At 40.1% G+C, this 23,566-nt stretch overlaps 1 protein-coding gene across 2 annotated transcripts in view; it reads right to left on the bottom strand.

The window, feature by feature from the left end:
* Nucleotides 1-535: 535 nt before the first annotated feature.
* Nucleotides 536-23,566, bottom strand: part of znf462 (zinc finger protein 462) — a 63,432-nt gene continuing 40,401 nt past the window's right edge. For both annotated transcript variants that reach the window (XM_050052798.1, XM_050052800.1), the window contains exons 6-13: nucleotides 22,986-23,104; nucleotides 20,333-20,530; nucleotides 15,619-15,874; nucleotides 15,323-15,462; nucleotides 13,876-14,099; nucleotides 9,870-10,215; nucleotides 5,454-5,595; nucleotides 536-5,067 (exon numbers count right to left, since the gene is read on the bottom strand). In XM_050052798.1, the coding sequence (XP_049908755.1) occupies nucleotides 4,848-5,067; nucleotides 5,454-5,595; nucleotides 9,870-10,215; nucleotides 13,876-14,099; nucleotides 15,323-15,462; nucleotides 15,619-15,874; nucleotides 20,333-20,530; nucleotides 22,986-23,104 (1,645 nt within the window). In that variant the 3' untranslated portion in view covers nucleotides 536-4,847. The remainder of the gene's footprint in view (nucleotides 5,068-5,453; nucleotides 5,596-9,869; nucleotides 10,216-13,875; nucleotides 14,100-15,322; nucleotides 15,463-15,618; nucleotides 15,875-20,332; nucleotides 20,531-22,985; nucleotides 23,105-23,566) is intronic.

Here is a 23,566-nt window from a genome sequence, read left to right as displayed (position 1 = left end):
TCCCTACGAGAATGGTATCCAACATTACCTACAAGTAATGACAAGTGCTTGCTATTTGATCTGATGTGATAGTGATTATTTCTTAAGAAAGAAGGTATTAAAGGTGCTCTGATGAAAAAAATAACACTTGTCCGATGGTACTTGTATTTTCCTGACTAGTTCCTTTGGCATCACTTCACCCTTGACGGTGAAGCACTTCACTTACACTTAATTCTCAATTTGCTATTCAGGAAGCTTGCTTTTCGGGGAATTTAAACAGTTTGACATGTGCGCTGATGTGCATAATTCACTGATTTAGAGGGCAGCGGATGAAATATATCAGGCATGAGGAATTGATATGCATGATCTCGAGTTTATCAAGTTTGCAACAAATATAAAAGAGTTATTTACGAGGTAAAAGTGCAGCTTGATCTCACAATTCTATATTTGAGTGATCGCATAGTTCGGACTTAACATATCAGTGTCAAAGGTTCCATTTTAAAGGCCTGGTTGAATATATATGATGAATCTGTACAAAGAGGAGGTAAACACAATAAACCGTTATCTGATAACTTTATTATCAAGTTAAAAAAAGACAATGAATTACAATATTTACAGAATATCCAGAGATAAATGGAATAAAATTGTAAACAATCATTCTAGGCAACATCACAACCCACCATCAGGTAATCAGATTTATATGGGAAGAAAGGCAAGAAGGAGAGATTCTAGTGTCAAACTATGGAGACAACAGTCCGAAAAGAGAAATGCATCGGAAACAAACTAAACATATATACAAGTATCCAGTGTGTTGTCAGCAGGGGCTTAACTTTGGGTAAACTGGGAATATCACAGTCCAGGGACTGCACACAGTGAGGGATTCATAGTCATTTTCTATTAAAATGATCACAGAACAACAAACAATTTTGGGTTGACAGCTTCATTACCCAGATTGTCCCAATTCATCATGTGGTTTACACTGGGCTTTCTAGCTGGGCAACGAGCTGCCTTACAAAGCTTATTTCTACAACAACAGTTTTCAAACAGTTTTACTTTCAAAAAGCTACAAGCTGGTCCTGAAGAACAGAAAAAGGGCTTCGAGATTCAGCACCAACTCAACCGATTTCTCAAGGTATTACAAGGACTGAGGAGCATCGTGGGGCTGCTACATTCCCACCTCTTGTTGACTGGGTAGACTATGGGCAGCTGATGCCCTTACTGGTCATGGATAGAAAATACTGGAGTGTCAGGTGTTGGATTGGACATGAGTGAGCTAGATCTCAGAGGGATCTATAGGTTGGTGGCCAAGCCCAGAAAAGGACCAAGCAGTTTAGGTAAATGCCCCCAAAGGAACAATTTTCTGTCTTTGCCATGTTTTTCTTCTTCACAATAAAAGCCCTGGCCATTAATTAGTAGAGAACTGCGTCATTTTCCTTTACGTGTTAAAATATTGTACAACCACACTGCTCTTCCTATCTGCTCATTCCCATTACAGTACAAAAAAGGAGATATTTTTCATTGTAACCAGACATTGTACAACAGCGTAATAATGTTGGATTGGGGACTCAAAAAGCCCCTAAGGGTTAGCTATCATCTTTAGATTTTTTTTTCGTCTTTTTTTAAAATGAGAACACCTAAAGGAAAAAAGGGTTAAAGTATCCTTTCTGAAACACCACGGGTCAAACACTTAACGAGTAGTTTTTGTTTTCTATACATGGCTGCAAACATGTGGTTCACATGGGTTCTGAACCCAAATTTTCCCATTTCCATCAATGATTCAATGCTCAGGAAGGACAATCACAGCAGCAAACACAGCGGGCTAGGTAAATATTTTGGTACCAAGAACACAATTACATGAATTGTGCTCCTCTACAAATTGCAGTAATCAGCCATTTTATCTCAGATTGTTTAATGTTGCTTATTGGTCTTATAGGAATTGGGACATAAATTTGATTTAATTGCTATTTCATTATCTTATAAGGCTTTCGGGCATTCAAGCAGCAACTTCCAACAAATACAATCTCTGCCTTTTGTCAGTATCAACAATAACATGACAGCATTGTCTAAAAACGAAGCACACATATGCAGGCTATGACAGGTGTGTCAGTACGGAATTTAAAGGGGTTTACGTTGGGGAATTTGACACCCTTAAAAAGTCAATCTTCTACATACAGTCCCAGTGGCAAATATCGTCTGATTACGTGGAAACAAATGGTTTTAGGGCTTTCCGACTTGGTTACACTTGTCTTTTCAGTATATCCCATCACGTCAAAACTGGACCACAAACTGTAGGAAAACATGTCTGTGGCATCAGCCATAAGTTTCTGAAGGGACGTCTTGAAGCCAAGGTTTGAGTTTAATGCTTCATGCCAGCCTGTCAGTCATTTGGAGCCTAAAATCCAAATTTGGCCGATGTGGAGAGACCTGGATGAAGTTGAGGTAATCACTAGGGCTGACTGTGAAAGGCAGAGACATCTGTCAATCAAGCAAACATGGCTCCACTTATATGCAGCTTAGCATGGAATTTCATCTGTGGTGGTCACAGCATTAAAAAAAAACACACTTAGCAGCATTTCTTTCCATAAAGAGCATCACCCTTTCACTCCAGATAACATAGAGCACTCAGCAAACACAGTTTTCATAGAGACTATTATCTGGTTGATAGAGGTCCAAATGAAAACTGCTCATTTTTCTTAAAATGCTGTGAGAAGAACCGATTAAATTCCACCCGCTTCTATTGGATCAGCAGAAATCTCCGAAACGGATATCTTTAAACCTTGGCAAATAAACCAAAGATATCTACAAGGCTAAACACCACCAGAGGTTGGTGAGAATGTATTTATATATCTTAAAACCATGGATATGACACGTTTGCATGTTTTATACGTGTGTCGTAGATCAGTTTACATGTATATGAGCTAAGAGCAGCAGATAGCAGCAGACTACTGTTCAAGACCTACAAAAACAAGTGTTTGTTGACGAGAGTGACCATGTCGGGTATTTTACGAAAAAAGAAAGGATGTTTTCCTCGCCCTAACCAAGTGTTTTTTGTGCCTAAACTTACAGGTAACCACGTGTACCAGCGTTGTCACAACATAAAACTGAAAACTGAAATGCAAAGAAATGAAAAGTTTCAACATTTCCGCTACATATGAAAGATATAAATTTAGCATAATCTTGGTTTGCGGAAATGTACAACGCCAACATTTATGTTGGTGACTGGGTTGTGGACTGACGGCTCTATTGATGACATTTGGAACAATTAAATGTTGCACTAGAGAAAAAGCACCTCAGACCACAACAAATGGGTGCGTCGGCCACACCTCCTGTGCCTTTGCGTACGGTCTCATGAACACCTGCAAATGCCTTCATGTTCACAGCAAGGTGTTGTGAAACACCTGAACACACAATAAGTAACGGAATAAACTTTATATTTCAAGAGAGAGATTGGGGATGATTTCCAAGTTACTTCAAATCAGCTGATGTTTTTCTTTCAAAGCAATTAAAGCCATCTAGTGGCCATTAGAGGAACTGCATTTTTTAAAGTTTTTTTTTGGGGGGGGGGGGGGCGGGGGCATTTCTACTTTATTTGATAAGATAGGCAGGGGAAAGAGGGGATGACATGCACACTGCCGTAAGGACTCAGCCTTAATGGTACGTGCTCTACCCAGTAAGCTACAGGGGCGCCCAAAAGGAACTGCATTTTAAGGCACTTACGCACTAGCTGCAACACTCATCCATGTGGGTCAGCCTCCTCCAAACTTTGCATTTAATTGTTATTTGTGGATGCACATACGGTGTTGAAAAAAGCCGGATTCTGGCACATCTCATTAATAGTTTTGCACTGAAAAGACAAGTGTAATCTCCTTCTTTTGATGATGACAAATATTACGCCACTGTTGTTAAATCCTGTAGTTGCGTTCTTGCTGTGCTCAGCTTAACGGATACCTATATCACATGGATACAGTCATGACACTTCGAACATATCTCATTGTTATATTGATCTGCTGAGTGCACAGGTTAACTGTGATATAGTTTAACCTGGACTACAAACATGATATCTTACAGGGGGGGCGGGAGATTTAAACCAATCCCATTATTTCCATGGTTTCATCAGTGAAATTACTGGACAATAAAATAGTACAGTCAGAATGCAAAGGGTGCCACAGGCTGAAGGCTTATACGTAGTATAATATTATTAAAGGACCTAAAATATAGCAATTTGCTACAAACATCGGGGGAAATTTTCAGTATCTCTATGAATGAAGAAAACATGATTTGTGGTTTTACTAAAATAGATAAGGTGCGACTCTTCTGAAGGAATACTTCTACACATTTAACACAAGGCTAAGATGAAAAAAGTCTCAAATTTCAACAAGAAATGAGAAAATGTAGCTCTACAGTGGGCCACGGTTTTTAAATGCTTTCATATCCTATTTGTTCTTTTGGGTAAATTTACAGTACCCCTGTTTTGGGGGGAGTGTAAAAGGTGCTTCAAATAATAAAATACTAAATTTAGTTATTCATTTTGGACATTATTCTTTATAAATAGCTTCGTTTCATCTAGGTGGGATCTTTCACTGTAGATTTGACCAGAATGTCAGCAATAAAGAGTTCTGTTCACTATTGGTTACCAATATATTAAGATCTGTCCTAGGGGACTGCCCATTTAGAGAGCTCAGCCGTTTTATGCAGCACAATCTAATACTTAAATATGTAACACCTAATATCTAGTAATGCGCCAACTCATAAGAAGTCACTTTTTTTCAGTTTCTTTTTGTTTTCTCTGACGTCCTATTTAAACTCAGTGCTGATCCTACCCAATGTTAACAGTTTCTGGCACAACATCTCAAGAGGCCACAATCAGTTCAGCCAAACTGTTGATCCTTTTTGGTGTCGAGCATTTCTTTGTCTTCCACATACTGGCTGGGACTTCTCAGTGATAGATCAGCGGGGTTCCCCTCCTCGTTGCTGTGGCTGGACAGGTCCAATCCTGTGTCCATCAAGACAGAGGAGCCAGTGGAAGATGAAGCTGAGGCCTCGATTGCGGAGGTGGTGCTGGTGTCCATTCGGCTGTTGTTAACCATCCTAATAACGAAGGAGGAGGCAGAAATAAGTGCTTATAATGTGGAAAAATGTGAACAAACATGAGACTAAAGGGCAGAGGGGGCAAGATTTTAAATCTGTAGGGAAACACTAAAAGTCTACACCCATGCCTTATGGCTGTGAAGCTGCACATAGGCACAGCTGTGCTCTGAGCTAAATGCTAACTCACAATGACAGTGTTTACATGCTGGTGTTTACAGGTATGTTTACCATGTTCACCTTCTATGTTTAGCATGCTGATGTTTGCTAATTAGCACTAAACACAAAGTAAAGCTGGGAAGACAAACAGGACCGTGGTGGCTTATGTGATAAGGCAAGTATAAAAGTGCACACACAAAATTAGAGGAGAAATAGGAAGAAATACTGACATGCCATGTCGAAGAACATGACGTTCCCACTCGAGGCTGTTGGTGAAGCAGCGGCCGCAGAACTCACAGGGAAGACGCTTCTCTGTACCGCTCGGCGCAGAGCTGCTGCTGTTGCTGCTGCAGATGGGAGATGCAAGGACCTCTGGGAAATAGAGTTCAAATGATTGGTGAGCCTCAGAGTACAGTAATTACACAATTGTTCATTTTCTATTTGCCACATTATTTGAAAACATTAAATATTTATTGCTATGGTTTATTTATTGTCAGGCAATCAGTATTCAACACAAAATTACTCAGGGTGTCTACAGGTGTCAGGCAATTAAATGTAATACTTTTTAAAAACCTTTTAAAGAAAAACTTTAACTAGTTTTGTCTTTTACTTACTTTGAGCTACTCAAGCAGTGCATGTACGTGTAAAGTAAGTATAGAAATATACAGCTGCATGTACAAGTTTGGGTATCCCTGTATAAAACCTTTCCGGCTGCAAAGGAAAATTGCCTTGAGGCAGAAGTTTCAGCACCCTGTATGGTCAGTCGTTAGTAGCACCCCCTTTGGCAAGTATCACAGCTTCTAAACACTTTTTGTAAGCAGTCTTTCAGTTCTTGTTTGGGGGATTTTCACCCATTCTTCCTGCAAAAGGCTTCTAGCTTTGAGAGGTTCTTAGGCCATCTTGCATGCACTGCTCTTTTGAGGTCTATCCACAGATTGTCAATGATGTTTAGGTCAGGGGACTGCGAAGGCCATGGCAAAACCTTCAACTTGCGTCTCTTGATGTAGTCCATTGTGGATTTTAAGGTGCGTTTAGGATCATTGTCTTGTTGTAGATCCATCCTCTCTTTATCTTCAGCTTTTTTTTTTTACAGATGGTGTGATGTTTGCCTCCAGAATTTGCTGGAATTTAACTGAATTCATTCTTCATATCTCTCCATTGCTATGCAGATGACTGCCAGATTTACTTGCCCCTTAAAAAGAAAAATGCACCTTCCTTGGGACCACTTTTTAAGTGTCTTAATGACTTAAAGGCCTGGATGGCACTAAACTTTTTAAACTTTAATGAAAACAAAACAGAGGTGATGGTCTTTAATGGTACTGTTAGGACCCCACCCGTTGACTTGGGTTCATTAGCGCAATATACTAAACCAACCATCAAAAAAATTAAAAATAAAATTCTTTTATTTGTTTTTAAGTCTCTTAATGGCCTCGCCCCACTATACCTCTTGTTTTTAAGTCTCTTAATGGCCTCGCCCCACTATACCTCTCTGAGCTGCTAGAGCCATACACTCCCTCTCAGGTCAGCTGACTAGCTGCTCCTGAAAGTTCCCAAAACGGCAAACAGGCTCAGAGGGGACCGCGCTTTCTCAGTTGTAGCACCAAAACTATGGAATGACCTGCCTCTCGACATCAGACAAGTTCCATCACTGCATGTTTTTAAAAAGCGCCTTAAAACCCACCTGTTCTCCATGGCCTTTGATCCCGCATAAATTGATGTCTTTTAATTTGCTATTACTCTTTTTATTGACTAATTTTACTTATGTGCTGTGCCTTAAAATGTTTTATTGGTTTTATATTGTGTTATTTTATTGCACTTTTATGTTTTTATCTTTATTGTTTTTATTTTGCTTTGTTTTATGTATATTTTATGTCTTATGCCTATTGTGCACTTTATGTTTAATTGTGTACAGCACTTTGGTCCATTGGGTTTTTAAAGTGCTTTATAAATAACGTTGGTATGGTATGGTATTCTTCCCTCCACCTGTGAAATGTTCCCTGTGCTACTGGCTGCAACACAAGCCCAAAGCATGATCGATCCACCCCCGTGTTTAACAGTTGGACAGGTGTTCCTTTCATGAAATTCTGCACCCTTTTTTTCAAACATGCTTTTGCTCAATGCATCCAATCAGTCCACTTGGACTTACAAAAAGCATCCAGCTTTTTTTAACGTTGCTTTGCAAACGTCTGGTGGGGACACAGGAAAGATTCTCTTCTGATGAAGGTCATATTTGTGCAGGTGTTGCTGCACAGTAGAACATCTGCAAAATCTTCCCGCAGGTCTTTTGCAGTCAAATGATGGTTTTTATTGGCCTTTCTAACAATCCTATGAGCAGCTCTCTCAGAAAGTTTTCTTGGTCTTCCAGACCTCAGCTTGACCTCCATAGTCCCTGTTAACTGCCATTTCTTAATTACATTATGAACTGAGGAAACAGCGACCTGAAAACACTTTGCTATCTTCTTACAGGCTTCTCCTGCTTTGTGGGCATCAGTTAATTTTATTTTCAGAGGGCTAGGCAGCTGTTTAGAGGAGCCCATGGCTGCTGATTGTTTGGACAAGGTTTCAGGAGTCAGAATATTTATAAAGCTTTGAAATTTGCATCACCTGGCCTTTCCTTACGATGACTGTGAAGCCAGAGCCCTAACAAGCTAATTGTTGTCTGAGAGCTCAAATGTCTTGGGGTGCCCAAACTTTTGCATGGTGCGCCTTTCCTTTTTACACTTTAAAATTGTACAAAACATAAATAATACACTAATCTTGCTTAAAATGTTAAAAAGCACATTTCATCTTTAACGTCATGCCTTTTGGAAATCAGTTCATCTTCTACTCACTTAACTATTTGCAGTAAATTTTGACCAGCCGTGCTCAAACTCTTGCATGTCACTGTAAATGTTGTCGGTAGGTTTTATGTACAGTAGGAATATAGTTATTAGAGCGAGATAGGTTAACGGGTAAGTGCAATTAGTAAAAAAAGACAGTTTTAGTTCAGTGGTAGGTTGAAATATTTGTAACATCAGAAATTTGGACTAGATAGAAGAGCTTGACTCATTTTGACAACAAAAAAAGAAAAGAAATTAAAAGATGGAACAGTGAAATTAGATATAAATGTGTGTTGGTAATTATCCCTGTGAAACCTGAGCAAATTGACTTGTTTCTTTTAAAAACATGGGAAGATGGCAATGACAGAAGAAATGAGCCAATTTTTTTTTAAGAAATTAGTGAAAAGAGAAAATTGAAAACAAGGAAATTAGTAAAAAAAAGAAATAAATAAATAAAGAACGTTAAAAAAACAACAACACACAAACAAGGAAATAACCTGGCAGAAGTGCTTAAAAATCATAATAATTTGGTAAAATAATTTTAAAATCTAATAATAATTATAAATATAGTTTTTCCCTGGCATTTTTCTATTTTCCCTATTTTTTAAAAATAATTTTCTCAATCTATTTTTTTTTTTTTTTTTTTTTGCAATTTGTGGGACATTTCTTAGCAAGTTGCTTTATGCCTTTTTTCCCATGACTTGAAAGAAATCACACCAATTTGCTCAGGGTTCAATGGGTTAAAACCTCACTGATTTAAATTTCTATTTTATTTGATGACTTTTAAATGTCCAGTGTGTAAGATTTAGGGGAAATATATAGGCAGAAATTAAATGTAATATAATCAGTGAGCTGTTTATATCTACACACAGAGCAGGCCCTCTTTCATGGAGGCCGCCATGTTGTTCTACAGTAGCTCAGAATGGACAAATCAAACCCTGACTCCAAATAGGGCCATTTGCATTCGTGTCAGCCATCGTATTTCGTCTACATGCCTAACACATGGGAGAAGTTTCAGTTGGTTGCAATCTGCAATCTCACTACTAGATGCCACTTAATTCTTCACACTAGACCTTTAAGACCTAATATTTATGATATTAACGACATTTTAAAACTTTTTATAAAGACCTGCAGACACCCTGATAACACATCTGTCACAAAGTAAAAATGCTTAATGTGTTAGAAATGAACAGCTCCTCTGTGGACCAGGGATGATCAGTATATATTTTGGTATAAAACCTACTTTTTCGTTCTGTGAGCAGCCAATACCAGTCAAGTACACTCAGTGAATAATACGCTAGAAGAATGAAGTGCAAAAATCAATTGAGAATTACAAGACTGTGGCTATTTTGGAAGAAATACACTGCTCATGAAGAATAGCTAAAACACATTATAAAAGCTTATGTATGCTATGGGACTTCCAATACTGTGGCAGTATGATTGTTTTCTTACTTATGGGCCCATTTGTTTGGCTTAAAAGGAGACACGGGAGATTTTTTACACATATCACAATTTGATATAAAATTACTGCGAGCGCGACAGAAAATGGCTTTTCAGCAGACACTCATTTATAGTGTAATCCCAAAAGGTTTTGTAAAGAAATTTGTTGTGCAATAGGCTCATATGCAGCAGTTAAATAGTATTCAGTGGAGTTGAGGTGGTGTGTGAGGTATATATTTGTTCTTTCAGCAAACATCAGTGGTTGTTTTCGACAGTGTGAAGCAAACCTTTTGAACATGGACGCTGTCTGTCAGCAGAGCGAGGATGAATACGAGACGATCATATGTAACACAGGAGAGCAAGAGAGATTAAGTCATCTGTATTTACCTTGTAGGACAGGCTTCTCCTCCTCCACCGCCCTGACTACCTCTTCATCCTCTTCCTCCTCCTCCTCGTCCTCCTCCTCCTCCTCTTTGATGTTGTCCTCTATCTCTTCATCATCCATCTCCCTCTGCTCCTCCACCATGTTCTCCATAATCTCCATTCCTTCATCTTCATCCTCCTCCTCCCCCTCCTCCTCCTCCTCCTCCTCCTCGTCTGCAGCTACTTTTCCATCTACAACCATCTCCATGAGTTGTCTTTCTTCGTCCTCGTCTGCGCTGCTCTCATGTTCCTTTATCATCTCCAGCTGGTCCAGGTTGACGCGGCCCATCAGCTCAAAGTTCCGGATAACCTGATCGCAAACAAGAGGTTTTAATCAGTTTGGTATAGTGTGCTCTGAGCTGTAATTATCTCCCTTTTTAATGTTGGTCTTTTCTTGTTTTACCACAATTTGTTAAAGCTTGCAAAACTGCAGTAAGCAGCATCACATTTAGGTGTGTTTAAGTGTTAATTTTTCCTTTGCGTGAATTGAAACTAGAACGTTATTACATGAGTTTTAGGCTGACTGTTCTTATTTGCAATTTTTATATTTAACATTAATTGGAAAGCTCAAGAATCTCTCTTATTGAAACAGTATTACAAATTCTGAAACCTCTTAATGCAGATTTTACAGTAGAGCTGATGTTGGGTTTTTTGGTACACCTAACTCCAGATTAATTTATTGTTACACAAATCCACAGCCTGCCTATACACAAAATCTAAACCTTAGTAAAAATTAGACTTTTAGCAGTTTTGAGGATGGCTGAAATGTACTAGTAACCCAAAGTACAAGTTTAAAAGTGGAGAGCCTGTAGTGAGATCGTAAATATAAAACTGAACTTCTCTCGAGTCAGAGGTGTACTTGTACACTGTACAATGATATAAGATGGAAAGATTCTGATGACAGAACCATCTCTTCCTTGCTTATTTTGTTGCAAATGATGTCACTCTTTTGGAGCTATTCCCTCCTCCCATGCTCCCAGAGGACTCAGCTGTAGCCCTGCAACATCCTTCCCATGAGACAACGTCTGTTCTTCCACTCCTCCTACAATGAAAAAGCTTTAGCTCTGAGCCCTGCTCACTCAATCTTCCTTTCAGCTGCATGTCAACAATGGACATTCAAGTTTTTTGCAAGACTACGCATATATTTGCACAACCCTGAAGACAAATATATATATTTTTGCGTAGCCTTCATTGCTTCCTGCACCTTTTTTGTCCTTCAGCTACACGTGAATGATTAAAAAACTCCTGTATGCTGCCAATCTATCATTCTCACTTCATTATCACCACCAAGGATTTTTATTCAGTTTGTTTGTTTGTTTGCAGGATAACGAAAAAACGACCAGCCTGATTTTCATGTAACTTGGTGGAAGGGTGTAGCATGAGCAAAGAAAGAACCCATTACATTGTGGAGTGGATCTGAATCACAGGGTGGATACACAAATTATTTTTAATTTCCGTTGACATTGCGGGAGAGAGCATTTGGCCTTGGTGGAGGTCTGCGCTTTCAGAGTGCCCTTCTAGTCTATGAAGTGTTGTTCCGCAGACCTTCATCAAATGCATTTCATATAGACAAACAGCACCAGTACCATATACAGGTATGTAAACACAGCCAAGGAAAGAGGGTGCCAGCATGGTTCACATGAGCTGTCTGTCTATATGAATTTAACCTGATGAGGGTCTGATGGATTTGCTACCTTTGACATTTTCTCTATATATAGGAACAAATTATCTTTATTATCTGTATATGTGCTATGTTAATTATCTATTCATCCATTATTCATACCTGCTTATTCCTATTTTAGGAAACAGGAGGGCTGGACCTTATCCCAGCATGCATTAGGTGAAATCAGGAATCTATGTAAAGAATTGAAAAACAATAACCAGTTGCCCTTTTAAGTTTAATGTACTCTAAACTTCTAAAATGCCACCTGCCGTCTCACGTTATCTCATAAATTATCCTCATTAAGACTCAGAGATGAAACCTTTTCTCTCCTGGATGGGGTGAGAACGCACTGAAGCTCTAGAAATCTAATATGTGTGGTCATATTATTCCACTGAGTGGTCATTTCACTAATATCTTATCTCCTTATCATCTGCAGCACAGAGTTTAATTTTGGCTTCATAAGCTTATGTAGCAATGTTATGTTATTGTTTTAATAAATCACCTCTGTATGTTAATATTCACTTTTAAAGACTCTAAAACTTTGAATGGGATAAAAAAGACAAGGAAGAACAGAGGTGTTTTGTGGGCCAGTTTACATACTTTCATACTCCTGATTGACTTTACGACCCGCTGTAATTGGAATCCTCTAATAATTTCTCATCTAATAAAGTTTTATTGCGCATGTTCACAAAATTACACCACACACACAATAAATGATAGCGAAGGAATCATTAAGCGGGTTTCCCTGCCTAAGTTTAAAGTGGGCTGGAGTGTAGCTTATTTACATTTTAACTAATGTTGGTTAAGATGCTCTTAAAAACACTTTTGGCTCCTTCTTGTCATTTGATCTGTAGACAAGCTAGACAAAGACTTTCCAACATTTACTCAAGTTTAGGTGGGCCTAAAATCACCAAGTAAACAAATCCTTTTCATTTGCTGTTGCTACACTTTAAATCAGTGGTTCCCAACTGGTGGGTTGTGGTCCAAAAGTGGGTCACGGATCCATTCTGAATGGACTGCAACTGACTCACAGTGTTAGTTCAGGCAGGACACGATGTCAAGCTCAGTTCAAATCCCAGCTACATCAGTTGATCTCAAACAGCCCAATCAACTGATGGAGCAGCTGACTGATGGAAGGGAGTCAGCTGATAGATGACATGATTCCTTCCTATGCAACCAATTGGCGAATCTCATTCAGGGCGCCCTATTTAAACTGCTCTGGTCTGCCTACTGTTGCTACTTCCTCTGCAAGTCGCTTTGTAACCCACCTCCACCCCAGCTCCTCCTTTTCATGCTGTATCTGACTTATCAATGTCATTTCTGTTTGTCATTGATGCTGCTCTGTTCTGTTTCTGGGGGGTCTGTGCTACTGCTCTCCCTGCCTTAGGTTTTCCATGTAGGCGCATGGAAGGGCGGGGAGGTGTGCCCTCTCCGCCTTAGGCTTTCCACGTAGGCATGCAGAAGCACGGAGAGGTGTGCTCTCTCTCCACATAGGCGCAATATAATACTGCGCCAAATATAATACTGCAAATGAAAATAAAGTTTTCTGTGACAAAAGTGTTCCTGACTGAAACACACTTTATTTTTAAGTACAGGGAATTTCCGGTAGAGAGCTTTTATTTTGAAGTGCTGTTTCCTGATGTAGAGTGAGTGACTAATGGACAACTGCCAGACAGAGACAGCAAACTAACTCGACGACATGGCCAAACACAAGTATGACGCTGAATGTATTAAACTGTGGGACCTTGAACTAATGACAAAGGAGAAATCTGGACCCCGTGGCTGATCCAGTTGGGAACCACTGCTTCAGTGGGTATCAATTGTTGCTGTTTACTTGCCTGATTATAGAGATAATTTATTTTAAAAACTGCATTCGCTTTTCTTAAATGTTCTGGGTATCTGGGACTCCAATAATTTCAGGATATGAGCTCTGCTTTTCTCACTCCTTCAGCAGCTGACTGCTGAGGATATGTTCAATTTGGGAGTTGTAAATTGAATTTGGCACAATATCTTGACTCTGTGGGAATATAGACGGTTGATTGGCAGCGGCCTCACGATTACCTCCCATAAAACAGGCAGAGGCCATAAATGAACAGTTTGTGTTGAGTGTTTAAGCTGTAAACGCCTCATGTTACAGCCATTAAACGGACTGATTATTAAAACATGTTCTTAAGCCATGTTCAATAAGACTCTCCGTCAGAGATAAGCAAGAAAGTCTCTAATTTTATTGTAGAAATTAATTAATGTAAGATATATCAATTCAAATGTTGTTACACCAAACTTTATGATATACGGAGTCCCACTGACCTTGTGCTCAATGCGTAGATGCTCCTCTAGCTGGCTCCGCTGACTGCTGTCGTAATAGCAGAGCTGGCACTGGTAGGGTTTGATCTCAGCGTGCTTCTGCAGGTGCAGCTGCAGAGCCTGGTCACTGGAGCATGTGAAGGTGCATTTGTGGCAACGGAACACGAGGCCCTGCAGGTGGCGTGACAGCTTGGAGCGGCTGACCTCCAGTGGAGCCACGCGCTCCTCTGGTGGAGGAAGAGGAGAGAAGTGGAAGTGGATTATTAGGTTGGAGGAAGAGAGAGAAGAGCAGCGAGAGGTGACGACAGAAGGGAAGAGGAGATGCGGGGGCGCAGGAGAGATATCAAATTTGTCACTTACACACCAGTGATCCCAGTGGCTGTTACTGTTTGGTGGTTTTGTCAATTTCAATATAAACAGCTCCTCCAGATAACTGGAGATAGTCTAATATAAAAGTATCTACATGCCCCCCAAAAAGTTTTATCAACTTATCACATCAGTTTCATCACTCTGTGCTTGCATCTAAATCTTATTTTGTTTCAGTTCTCATGAATGTTCTCTATGCAATGCCTTAATTATTCCATTAACTAACAGCTCCACTCACAGTTTATATGACTCGTTTACTGTGTTTGAATTATGTTTACATTTCTTATAATGGAATACAAGGTGTATATGAATGTCTCTGCTGCTTGTGGTGCTCAAAGTGCCAACAAACATACATTTGAAAAACTCAAAAGCAATGTCTCCTTCCAGAAATCGTGACCTGGTTACACAAGATAATCCACAGACCTTGAAGTGAGCAGTATCTTTCTACCAAACTACACCCGCCAATCAAATCACTGAACAGAAGGAAGTGTGCATCTACTCATGGACAGGCTCACGTTCGTGACAGTGTGAGATGTCAACATTACTGGAGTTCTCCTAAGCTGAGCTGTAACTTCAGGTAGCTCAGAGGTGCTAGGTGAGCTAGCAGTAGACCCAAACTTCCTTCTGTGCAGTGATACAGTTTATCAGGTGTAGTTTGGTAGAAAGAAAATAGTTCCTACATAAAACTGCTCACAACAAGGTCTGTGGATTATCTTGAGTAACTGGGTCATGATTTCTGGAAATAGACATTGCTGTTGAGTTTTTCAAGTGTATTTTTTGCTGCCTTGAGCACCACAAGCCGAGTGCCATCTTGTTCTATTATATATGAGAGAAGGCAGACATCTCTACTTCTGAAATCTCCAAAACTCTGTAACTCACACCAAAACTATCTAGATCGAAGATTAGCACTACAGGTAAGAAGAAAAATCTGTATTTTGGATATGGGGGTGAACTGACTTGAAGCTGAGCTCAATCTCTTCATCTAACTCTTGGCAAGAATGCAAATTAGCACATTACTTCCAAAATGTTGAACTGTTTCTTTAAAAATAAAGTTTAATATGGTTGCATTTAGCATGATGTGTACCTCTGTGCAGGACAATGTGGTCAATCATATTGCTCTTGTGTTTGGTGTGGTAGAGACAGAGAGGGCAGCGCAGGTCTTTCGGGACGTCCTCAGGTACGTTGTTGTTGTGACCGGCCTCCACATGCATGGTGAAGGTATTCCTGAGACAGATTCAGAGGGAGAGAGAAGGTTCATTAAATCACTGGGGGGATTTATCCAGCGGTTGTCTCTCTGGTATCAGTACAGTTGGATACTCCTTGGAATGTATGTTACTCATAGTCATTGTCCTAGTTTTCTCTGCTGAAGTCTGTCCTTACTTGTAGCAGGTGAAAAAGGAACAGTCTTTGCACTTGAAGAGCTTCTTGCCACCGTGGCGGTCCCTGTAGTGTCGACGCAGGCTCTGCATGTATCCAGAGCTGAACTCACAGAACTCACAAGTGAGGACGCTGTCTGGTCGATTATCAGCCACTGTTGAGCTGCCAGGTGTTGAGCCGGAAGACATTTGACTGCGGGAGGCCAGCTGGTAATGACTAAGCTGCTGACGAACATCCGCTGGCTCCAGGTATGAAGGATCTTAGAGAGGGGCAGAGAACTTGCTCTTTATTATACTGTAACATACACTTCGAATTCAAGTGAAAATTGACTCGCTTATAAAATACTTCACATTTAAAGACTGTCCAACTTTTTTGGCTCGTGGCCTCCGACATTAACGCAGAGTATTTGGGGCTCCTATTTTTGCCTGGATGTGTGCACCTTGTCTGTAGTCGGGGCTCCTTGCCACATCTCAGATGTTTATAAATTGTTAGCAGTTCCCCCAAAGAGACATTTCCCCTCTAAACCTCTCAGATGGTTTCGTTTAAAAAACTGTTCGAGGCCAGAAGAGGTAAAGTCTCCAATATATCACAAAAAAGCAAGGATTAGAGAAAAATCCAAAAAGTTAATGCAGATTTATGGAGCAGAACTTTCTTCTTTCTTCTTATGTAATCCATTAATCATATCATGACCCCTCAGATTTATCTTGTCATCCATTGGAGGGGGCCCAACCCCTGTGTTGGGAAGCACTGGACTAAACTACCTAACTGTACATTAAGTAGTAAAACCAGCTCTACTTCTGCCAGCTACAACAGTGAATACTACTTTAACATAGACGTATCAGTATCAACAAACTAATAATGTCATATATAATAATATACCAGTCGCAGAGGCATCTTCCAGCAGAAAGAGTGCTCTTGATACTTTAATTATATTTAATTGACAAACCTTTGCACTTGTACTTAAGTCCTTTTTCAATTTCCTTGTTATGGAGTATTTGGTAGATTTATTTAAAGGTCCAGTGTGTAGGGTTTATGGGGCTGTACTGGCAGACATGGAATATAATAATAGGTATATTTTTTTTAGTATATGACCACCTGTACATAGGAATCGTGTGTTTGTTAAAATGAGCTGTTTATATTTACACAGGGAGTGGGTCCTCGTCAATAGAGTCTGCCATGTTTCTACAGTAGCCCAGGGTGGACATACCAAACACTGGCTCTAAATAGGGTGATTCATGTTTTTGCATGGACGACTCTAGTTAGCAGCTCCTCTATGACAAGAGCAGGTTTAAATCACCGGGTGCGTTTGTCTGTTTGAGAGGAAGACACCTCTGCAAATAATTCAGCTCCTGGTAAAAACCTCTTGAATGTCTGCATCTTAAGTTATCAGAGTATCAGTCATAGTATAAGGTGAGCGCACATTTGCAGGTGCTGGACTAGCAGCCAGCCTTGGAGAAACTGCTTTATTCACTGCTTTACCAGTTCTAATAACCTGGTCCTTTTGTTTTGGAGAGGAAGAGATATCTGTGCTCTGTTTCAGAAAGCTGGTTTAGTGTAAACTCTGAGTAGGTTAACCCTGAGATGAGGGAAAGTCTGGGTTTTCCCTTTCAGAAAGAAGGATCTCTTAAACTCTGAGTTAGTTTTCTTCAACAAATCCTGAGTTTCTCTCTGTCTCCTCCCTCTGCAGAGCCAGACATGCTGTTTCATGTCCTCACTGGTTCAGTCCGTATCAAAGTGAGTACTGAAGTGCATTAATTAGCTGAGGTTTACTGTCTGTCAGAATCAAACCCCTGTTTGGACGTTAGTTTGATACTCAGGACAATATAAAGTTACTGCTTTTATATGCAGTTGTTTCTTCAAACAGTGGTTTTTGCCCTCACATTGAAATATCACACAGCATGAAGTCAGCCCTAATCTCTATACACAGATATCTGCATATGTATCGCTGTCAGATGACAGACGATGGGTTCCGAGATTGAGTCACCACAGCTGGGAGTCAAACCTCTGCATAGCTGTCTTATTGCGAGTGGAAGTTCTTTTCTTTTCTTTTCTTTTTTAGATAAATGTGCGCAGTCTGTACATACATGCATCAAAACCTCTGCATCCACTGGATTAAAATGGAGGCTTTTTATTTACCAGTTGCCATGGTGAATTGCAGTATCTGAGCTCCATTGATGATCAGATTGACTAAATTGGTTCTGATAAGCTGTTGTGAAACTCAAAAAACTTAAAGTTATCCATCTCAGGGTTCGTCAACTCAGAGTTCAGGGTTAGACTCAGAGGCCCCTGTAGATTATTTGGCTCCTGATAAAAAAAAAACCTGAACAATGAACACTGAAGGAATTCAAACCGGGAGAAGTTTCAGATAGCTGCAACCTGCAGCTCTCACCACTAGATGCCACTATTCACCCTAAATCTTACACACTGCTCCTTAAAGTATGATATCCGCGTATGTCATCTGGCTCTAGTCTGGAGATATTTTTGGAGAAGAAATGTTTTAGCATAGCACAAGATATGTGTACAGGCTACCAGCATATTCCTCTTTCAAGATTATTTTCTGACATGGACAGGAAGTAACCACTCCGACAAGAACACATCATCAAAATCTCTGCTGCTTTCAAGACGATTTGGACACCAGTTTCCAACCCACATGAGTCACTGTACATCTAAGACTCATGTTATTCCAATGGACATTTTTGCACAGCAGGATGGAGTTTAACCTACTTTACTTATCGTCTCTTTCATCTGCCTCTTCTAATCTATTTATGAGGGATGTCTGATTATTTCTTCAAAAAGAAAATGCATATACTATTATTTAATAAAAGGCAATCAGCAGACGGCAGTTGATCTTTTTCCTCTCTAACGGAGATGGGACTATCTGGAATTTAGTTGTGCTCTCACCAAATGCCCCCCCCCTCTCAGATACAGAAGTATAACTATGACTGTCATCATTTGTCCCCTACCTCTTTCCCTCCTCATTCCCTTTCTCAAGAGTCTATAATATCAGTGAGCAAGCTCATCTTCTCGCCCTACTTTGAGCCTCCAACACATCAATAAATAAACCACAGTGACACTAATAGAATATCTATCCGTGTGAAAAATGCTTCATTCAGCACTCAGAGTATGAAGAAGCATGGAAGAAAAAAAAACTTTTCTTTTTAAACTTTTGCTTTATAAAATGCTTGAGATCCAATTTCTCACTTCTGCCGAAGAGGCAGAGGAATTCACACGAATCAAACAATGCCACAGTTGATTCATGCTTTTAATATCCTCTCTGCATTGTGGAGATGTATGGAGATGAGATACCAGATGGAGAGCAAATTCTGTCGTGAGGTGGTGATGTGTCTTTTTGAATAGATTAAGGGCCAAAACTGTCTATTACATTTCATAAATGAGAGGTGGAATACTTCTGTGAGGAGTTGGAGAAGACAGGGGAGGAGGAGAACACCTCAAATATATTTTAAGGGTGACCTTAAAGCAGCATAAAAAGCCAGGACGGGGCTGGAGTTCAAAGAAGTTGGATCTTATTCATAGTTTCACAGCCAATCAAATCTTAATCTTTTCAAAACAAACCCTCTTTTGCACTTCAAATATCAGAATTCAAGACATTCGACTGAAGGTAGCTCGTTTGACACGGCGGAGAGACATTCAATATGTCAGCTCTGCTCTCTCTCAATGCTTCACTTGTCTTGGTAGGGCACAGCTGACGGTGGTGGTTGGTGCATTGAGGAATGCTGCCCTGCTTCAGCTCCAGGAAAGATTCCACAGCTCCAGCAGCAAGGTGACAGCTGCTGCCAAGAACAGTCTGCGAGCTACAGTAGCGGCTGCACAGCCACTAAAACACCTAAAACTTGGCATCACATCTAGGAGATCGCTGCTGCACCAACCTACGGCGCAGGTGCCTCTTTGATAAGGAATATTCTGAAAAGAAAGGTGCCATCATCGACATTAAAGGAGGTTTGGGTCGTCAAATCTTAGCAGTCAAACTCGTATGACACAGAATTGGTGATGCTAACCGCTAATTTTCCGTATTTATAGCAAATCAAATGTGTTGCATAAACAATATATAAAACATAAAACCACCTTAGATAAAAAGCCCACTTGAACATGTATATTTAGTAATAATTTTACTTTTGAGCTTTAGATTGTGAATGAATTAGCTCTTAAGTTTTATTTGATTACATTTCTAATGCTACTTTATTTTATTTCCAAGGGCATGATTTATATTATATAGATTATACAGTCATTAAACAGGCAATGAATCTATAACTATTCAGATGATGGACTTAGTAATTTCAGCTTCTCACATGTGAGGATTTGATGCCTTCTTTTGTCATATAATGATAGTTAATTGAATCTCTTTGGGTTTTAAACAGTTAGACAATTTAAACAAATATTTGAATGCATCTCCTCTGCTGTGGGAAACTATTTTCTATTCTTAAAATATATATTTAAAATTCTTCTTTAATATCACTATTGTCAAATATTTCATAAATCAATCAGTTTTATAGATTGAAAGAAAATCATATTCATAATAATCACAAAATAAAATAAAATAAAACAACTCCAACACTAAAAAAACCCTCAGTTTTAAGGAATTCAGCATTGCAGTGGATTGTGCTTTGATGCTCAATTGAGATTTTCCAAATCCAGCCTGACAGGCCTATCATATCATCCTATGTCTATTGAAATAAATGAATTATGCAGGATCTCATACCATCCGGGGCCAAGGGAGTCTGCTCTGTGTTACTGGCCAGCCGTGAGGGCCTGAGGGCACCATGAGCAGCCTGGGTAGCAGCCCGGAGTTTGGGGAGGGTCAGTGCCTCACCGTGGTCTCTCAGAGAGTGCTCCTTCAGCTGGCTGATGGTCATGGAGGAGAAGGGGCACGACAAGCACTTGTATGTGTGCTGCTCACCTGGAGGACAATCGAGAGATTTGAGTCAAAACTTGGACTGCTGTATGGAGTTTACTATATAAAGGCAGCATTTGATGAGGATTTGCAGTGCGTGGCATAAGATTCAAAGTAATAATAAACACATCCTCCACCACAAACAAAGCTATTCTCCTCCAATCTGGAACAAACATGTCACTTTGTGCTCCTCTCAGACTAATTAGTCTAATTTTGATAGAAAAAAATGTTGAGCTGCAGTGTTTATTAGAAATGTCTTCAGGCATCACAAATAAACATGACAACTAACTCCTCAACATACACTTTTCTTGTAGGCAATTTGGAAGTTACAACTTTGATTTTGTATTAATTCTACAAAGATACAACAGCTCTAACTGTAAACATGGATGTACCGCAGTCTCACACTGACAGAGGGAGGCAATTCTGACGGGAAGGCAAAATGTTACTGAGGATTTTTTTCCATACTTAGCTTGAAGCTTGTTGCCTTAAAGGGACAGTTCACCCCAAATATCAGATATACAGATTTTCCCCTCTTACCTGTAGTGCTATTAGTCAGTCTAGACAGTTTTGTTGGAGACATTGGCCGTAGAGATGTCTGCCTTCTCTCCAAAATAATGGATCAAGACAACACTCAGTTTGTGGTGCTCAAAGCGCCAAAAAATACACTTGAAAAACTCAACAGCAATGTCTCTTTCCAGAAATCATGACCTGGTTGCTCAAGATAATTCACAGACCTTGTTGTGAGCAGTTTCACGTAGGAACTATTTTCTTTCTACCACCCTACAACTGCCCAACTGTATCAGCGTCACACATCTACTGCTAACTCACCTAGCAGCACCGAGCTAGCTAACGTTACAGCTCAGCCGAGGAGGACACCATTAATGTTTACATCTTGTGCTGTCATGAGCACGAGCCTCTCATCCGTGAGTAGAGCCAAGCTTCCGTCTGTGGAGTGATACAGTTGGTGGGTGTAGAAAGAAAATAGTTCCTACATGAGGCTGCTCACAACGAGGTCTGTGGATTATCTTGAGGGACCAGGTCATGATTTCTGGAAAGAGACATTGCTGTTGAGTTTTTCATATGTATTTTTTTTGGCACTTCAAGCACCACAAGCGGAGTCCCATCTAGTTCCATTATATTTGAGAGAAAGCAGACATCTCTACAGCTGATATCTCCAACACTCTGAAACTCAAACTTAAACATTCTAGACTGATGAATAGCACTACAGGTAAGAGTTAAAATATGTATATTTACTTTGGGGGTGAACTGTCCCTTTAAATAAAGTTTTGTAGCGGTATCTGAGCCATTCACAAAAGGACAGCATCTCATATACTGCCCACAGCTACTCTCTTACTCACGAATTAGAGTCATATATACTGACCAATTTCTTTGATTTATGCTGCCACAGTATACGACTGTGCTGGTGTTGCTTTGGCTACTGTGTGTGTTTCTGGCAGCAATGGTGGAGTTTCGAATGTACCCATGGGGGGATTTATAGCCTCTTGCTTCCTGTAGCTGTTGAATATATTTGCTTAACAACCCTAACGCAAGCAGCATCCTGAGGAGTGGTGCCATTAGAACCAAATCTGATCTGACAGTAACGTATTCTTACCAGAAGTGGTTTTATTAAGGAAACAACTTCCTGATTGTGCTATTTCTGGAGAGAGCATGTTAGCTCCTGAATGTGGATGCATCAATCCAAAATATCTCGTTGGACAGAAAGCGAGGACACGGAGGAGAAGAACTGAGCCGCAGTGATGAAGATTTAACGCTGATTGTTTTCACAAAGTCTGCAAAATCACCAAACTCCACTTTTTGAATGTAATTGCAACTCAAAATTGCTTTGTGTCAATTATCCACAGCAGCTGTTAACTCTTGGTGCTGTTTCTTGTTCTCTCCAATCAGACAGTTGAGAGCACTCAAATGCCTTTTGAAAATTGGCCTTTCTGGTTTGCTAGTTTTAAGATTGTTTCTTTTGCTCATGTATTGATCTCTCAGGTGGAGCGTTTTATTTTATTTTATTTTTTTTTTAACATTGGCTTGAATGTCTATGTCTTTGTCTGCCGTCTGGCTCGCTCAGCAACAAAGAAACGATTACAGGAGATGAATCACGTCTAACTGAAGACACCTGTCGGCATTCACCTTTGAAACATGCTGAGGATTTCATCCCCATATTCCCAAATAAACATAATTCACAATAAATTCATTGGGGCTATTTGTGCTAAAATCATGATTCTTTTGGATGTGCTTAATGAGGTGTATCTAATGTACTCGGTGGATGGCGGAGCTGCTCCTCCAGCTAATCCACTGGTTACTCCGTGCAGGATCAGCTAAATCAAGCACAGCACTTTTATGTGGATGATGCTAAACAGGAGGCTGCTATGCTGGCCCGGGAATACCTTGTTTGTCATGGATACAGCTGTGAGATGTGATTTAATGTATGCGTTGTGTCTGCTTTTACCTGTGTGTGCCTTGTGCAGGTGGCTCTTCAAGCGGCTCACGTAGGCAGATTTAAAGGGGCAGAGTTTGCACTTGAAGGGCTTGTGGTGCCCGTGGTGAGACTGCACATGTCTGTCCAGACTGGCGATGACACAAAATATACAAATAAAAAAACACAGAAGGGAGGATATGAGATAAGAGGATAAAAGACAGAGTAAAAAAATAGATGGAATGAGGACAAAAGGATAGCAGATAAAGAGAGAAAGTGACAAGAATAGAGTACAGGAAAGCAAGAGACAGAGAGAGAGCTCTACTCAACAGCATCCACTTTGATGATTTCAACAGCGGGGTTTTTTCTGCAGCATCTAAAGCGCTCGATTCTGTTTACCTCACAAACAAGAGCCGCACATTGCCAATGACTACAGAACAAGGAGCCGTGGGGTGAACTCATCTACCCACAATCCCTCGGTGGGAGTGAGCGTGTGAGCGCCTGTGGGGACGGTGGCTGTGTTTTTAATGCCAGCCTCCTAGGTGGCATGGGAATGCGGCTTCTTTCTGGGTCAGGGCACATACAGTACAGAGGGATTACACCTGGGAGCTCAG

This window comes from Epinephelus moara, chromosome 9 (assembly GCF_006386435.1).
Source record: "Epinephelus moara isolate mb chromosome 9, YSFRI_EMoa_1.0, whole genome shotgun sequence".
Lineage (NCBI taxonomy): Eukaryota > Metazoa > Chordata > Actinopteri > Perciformes > Serranidae > Epinephelus > Epinephelus moara.
Note: the sequence above shows the minus strand (reverse complement) of the source record. Positions and strands in the feature narration are given on the sequence as shown.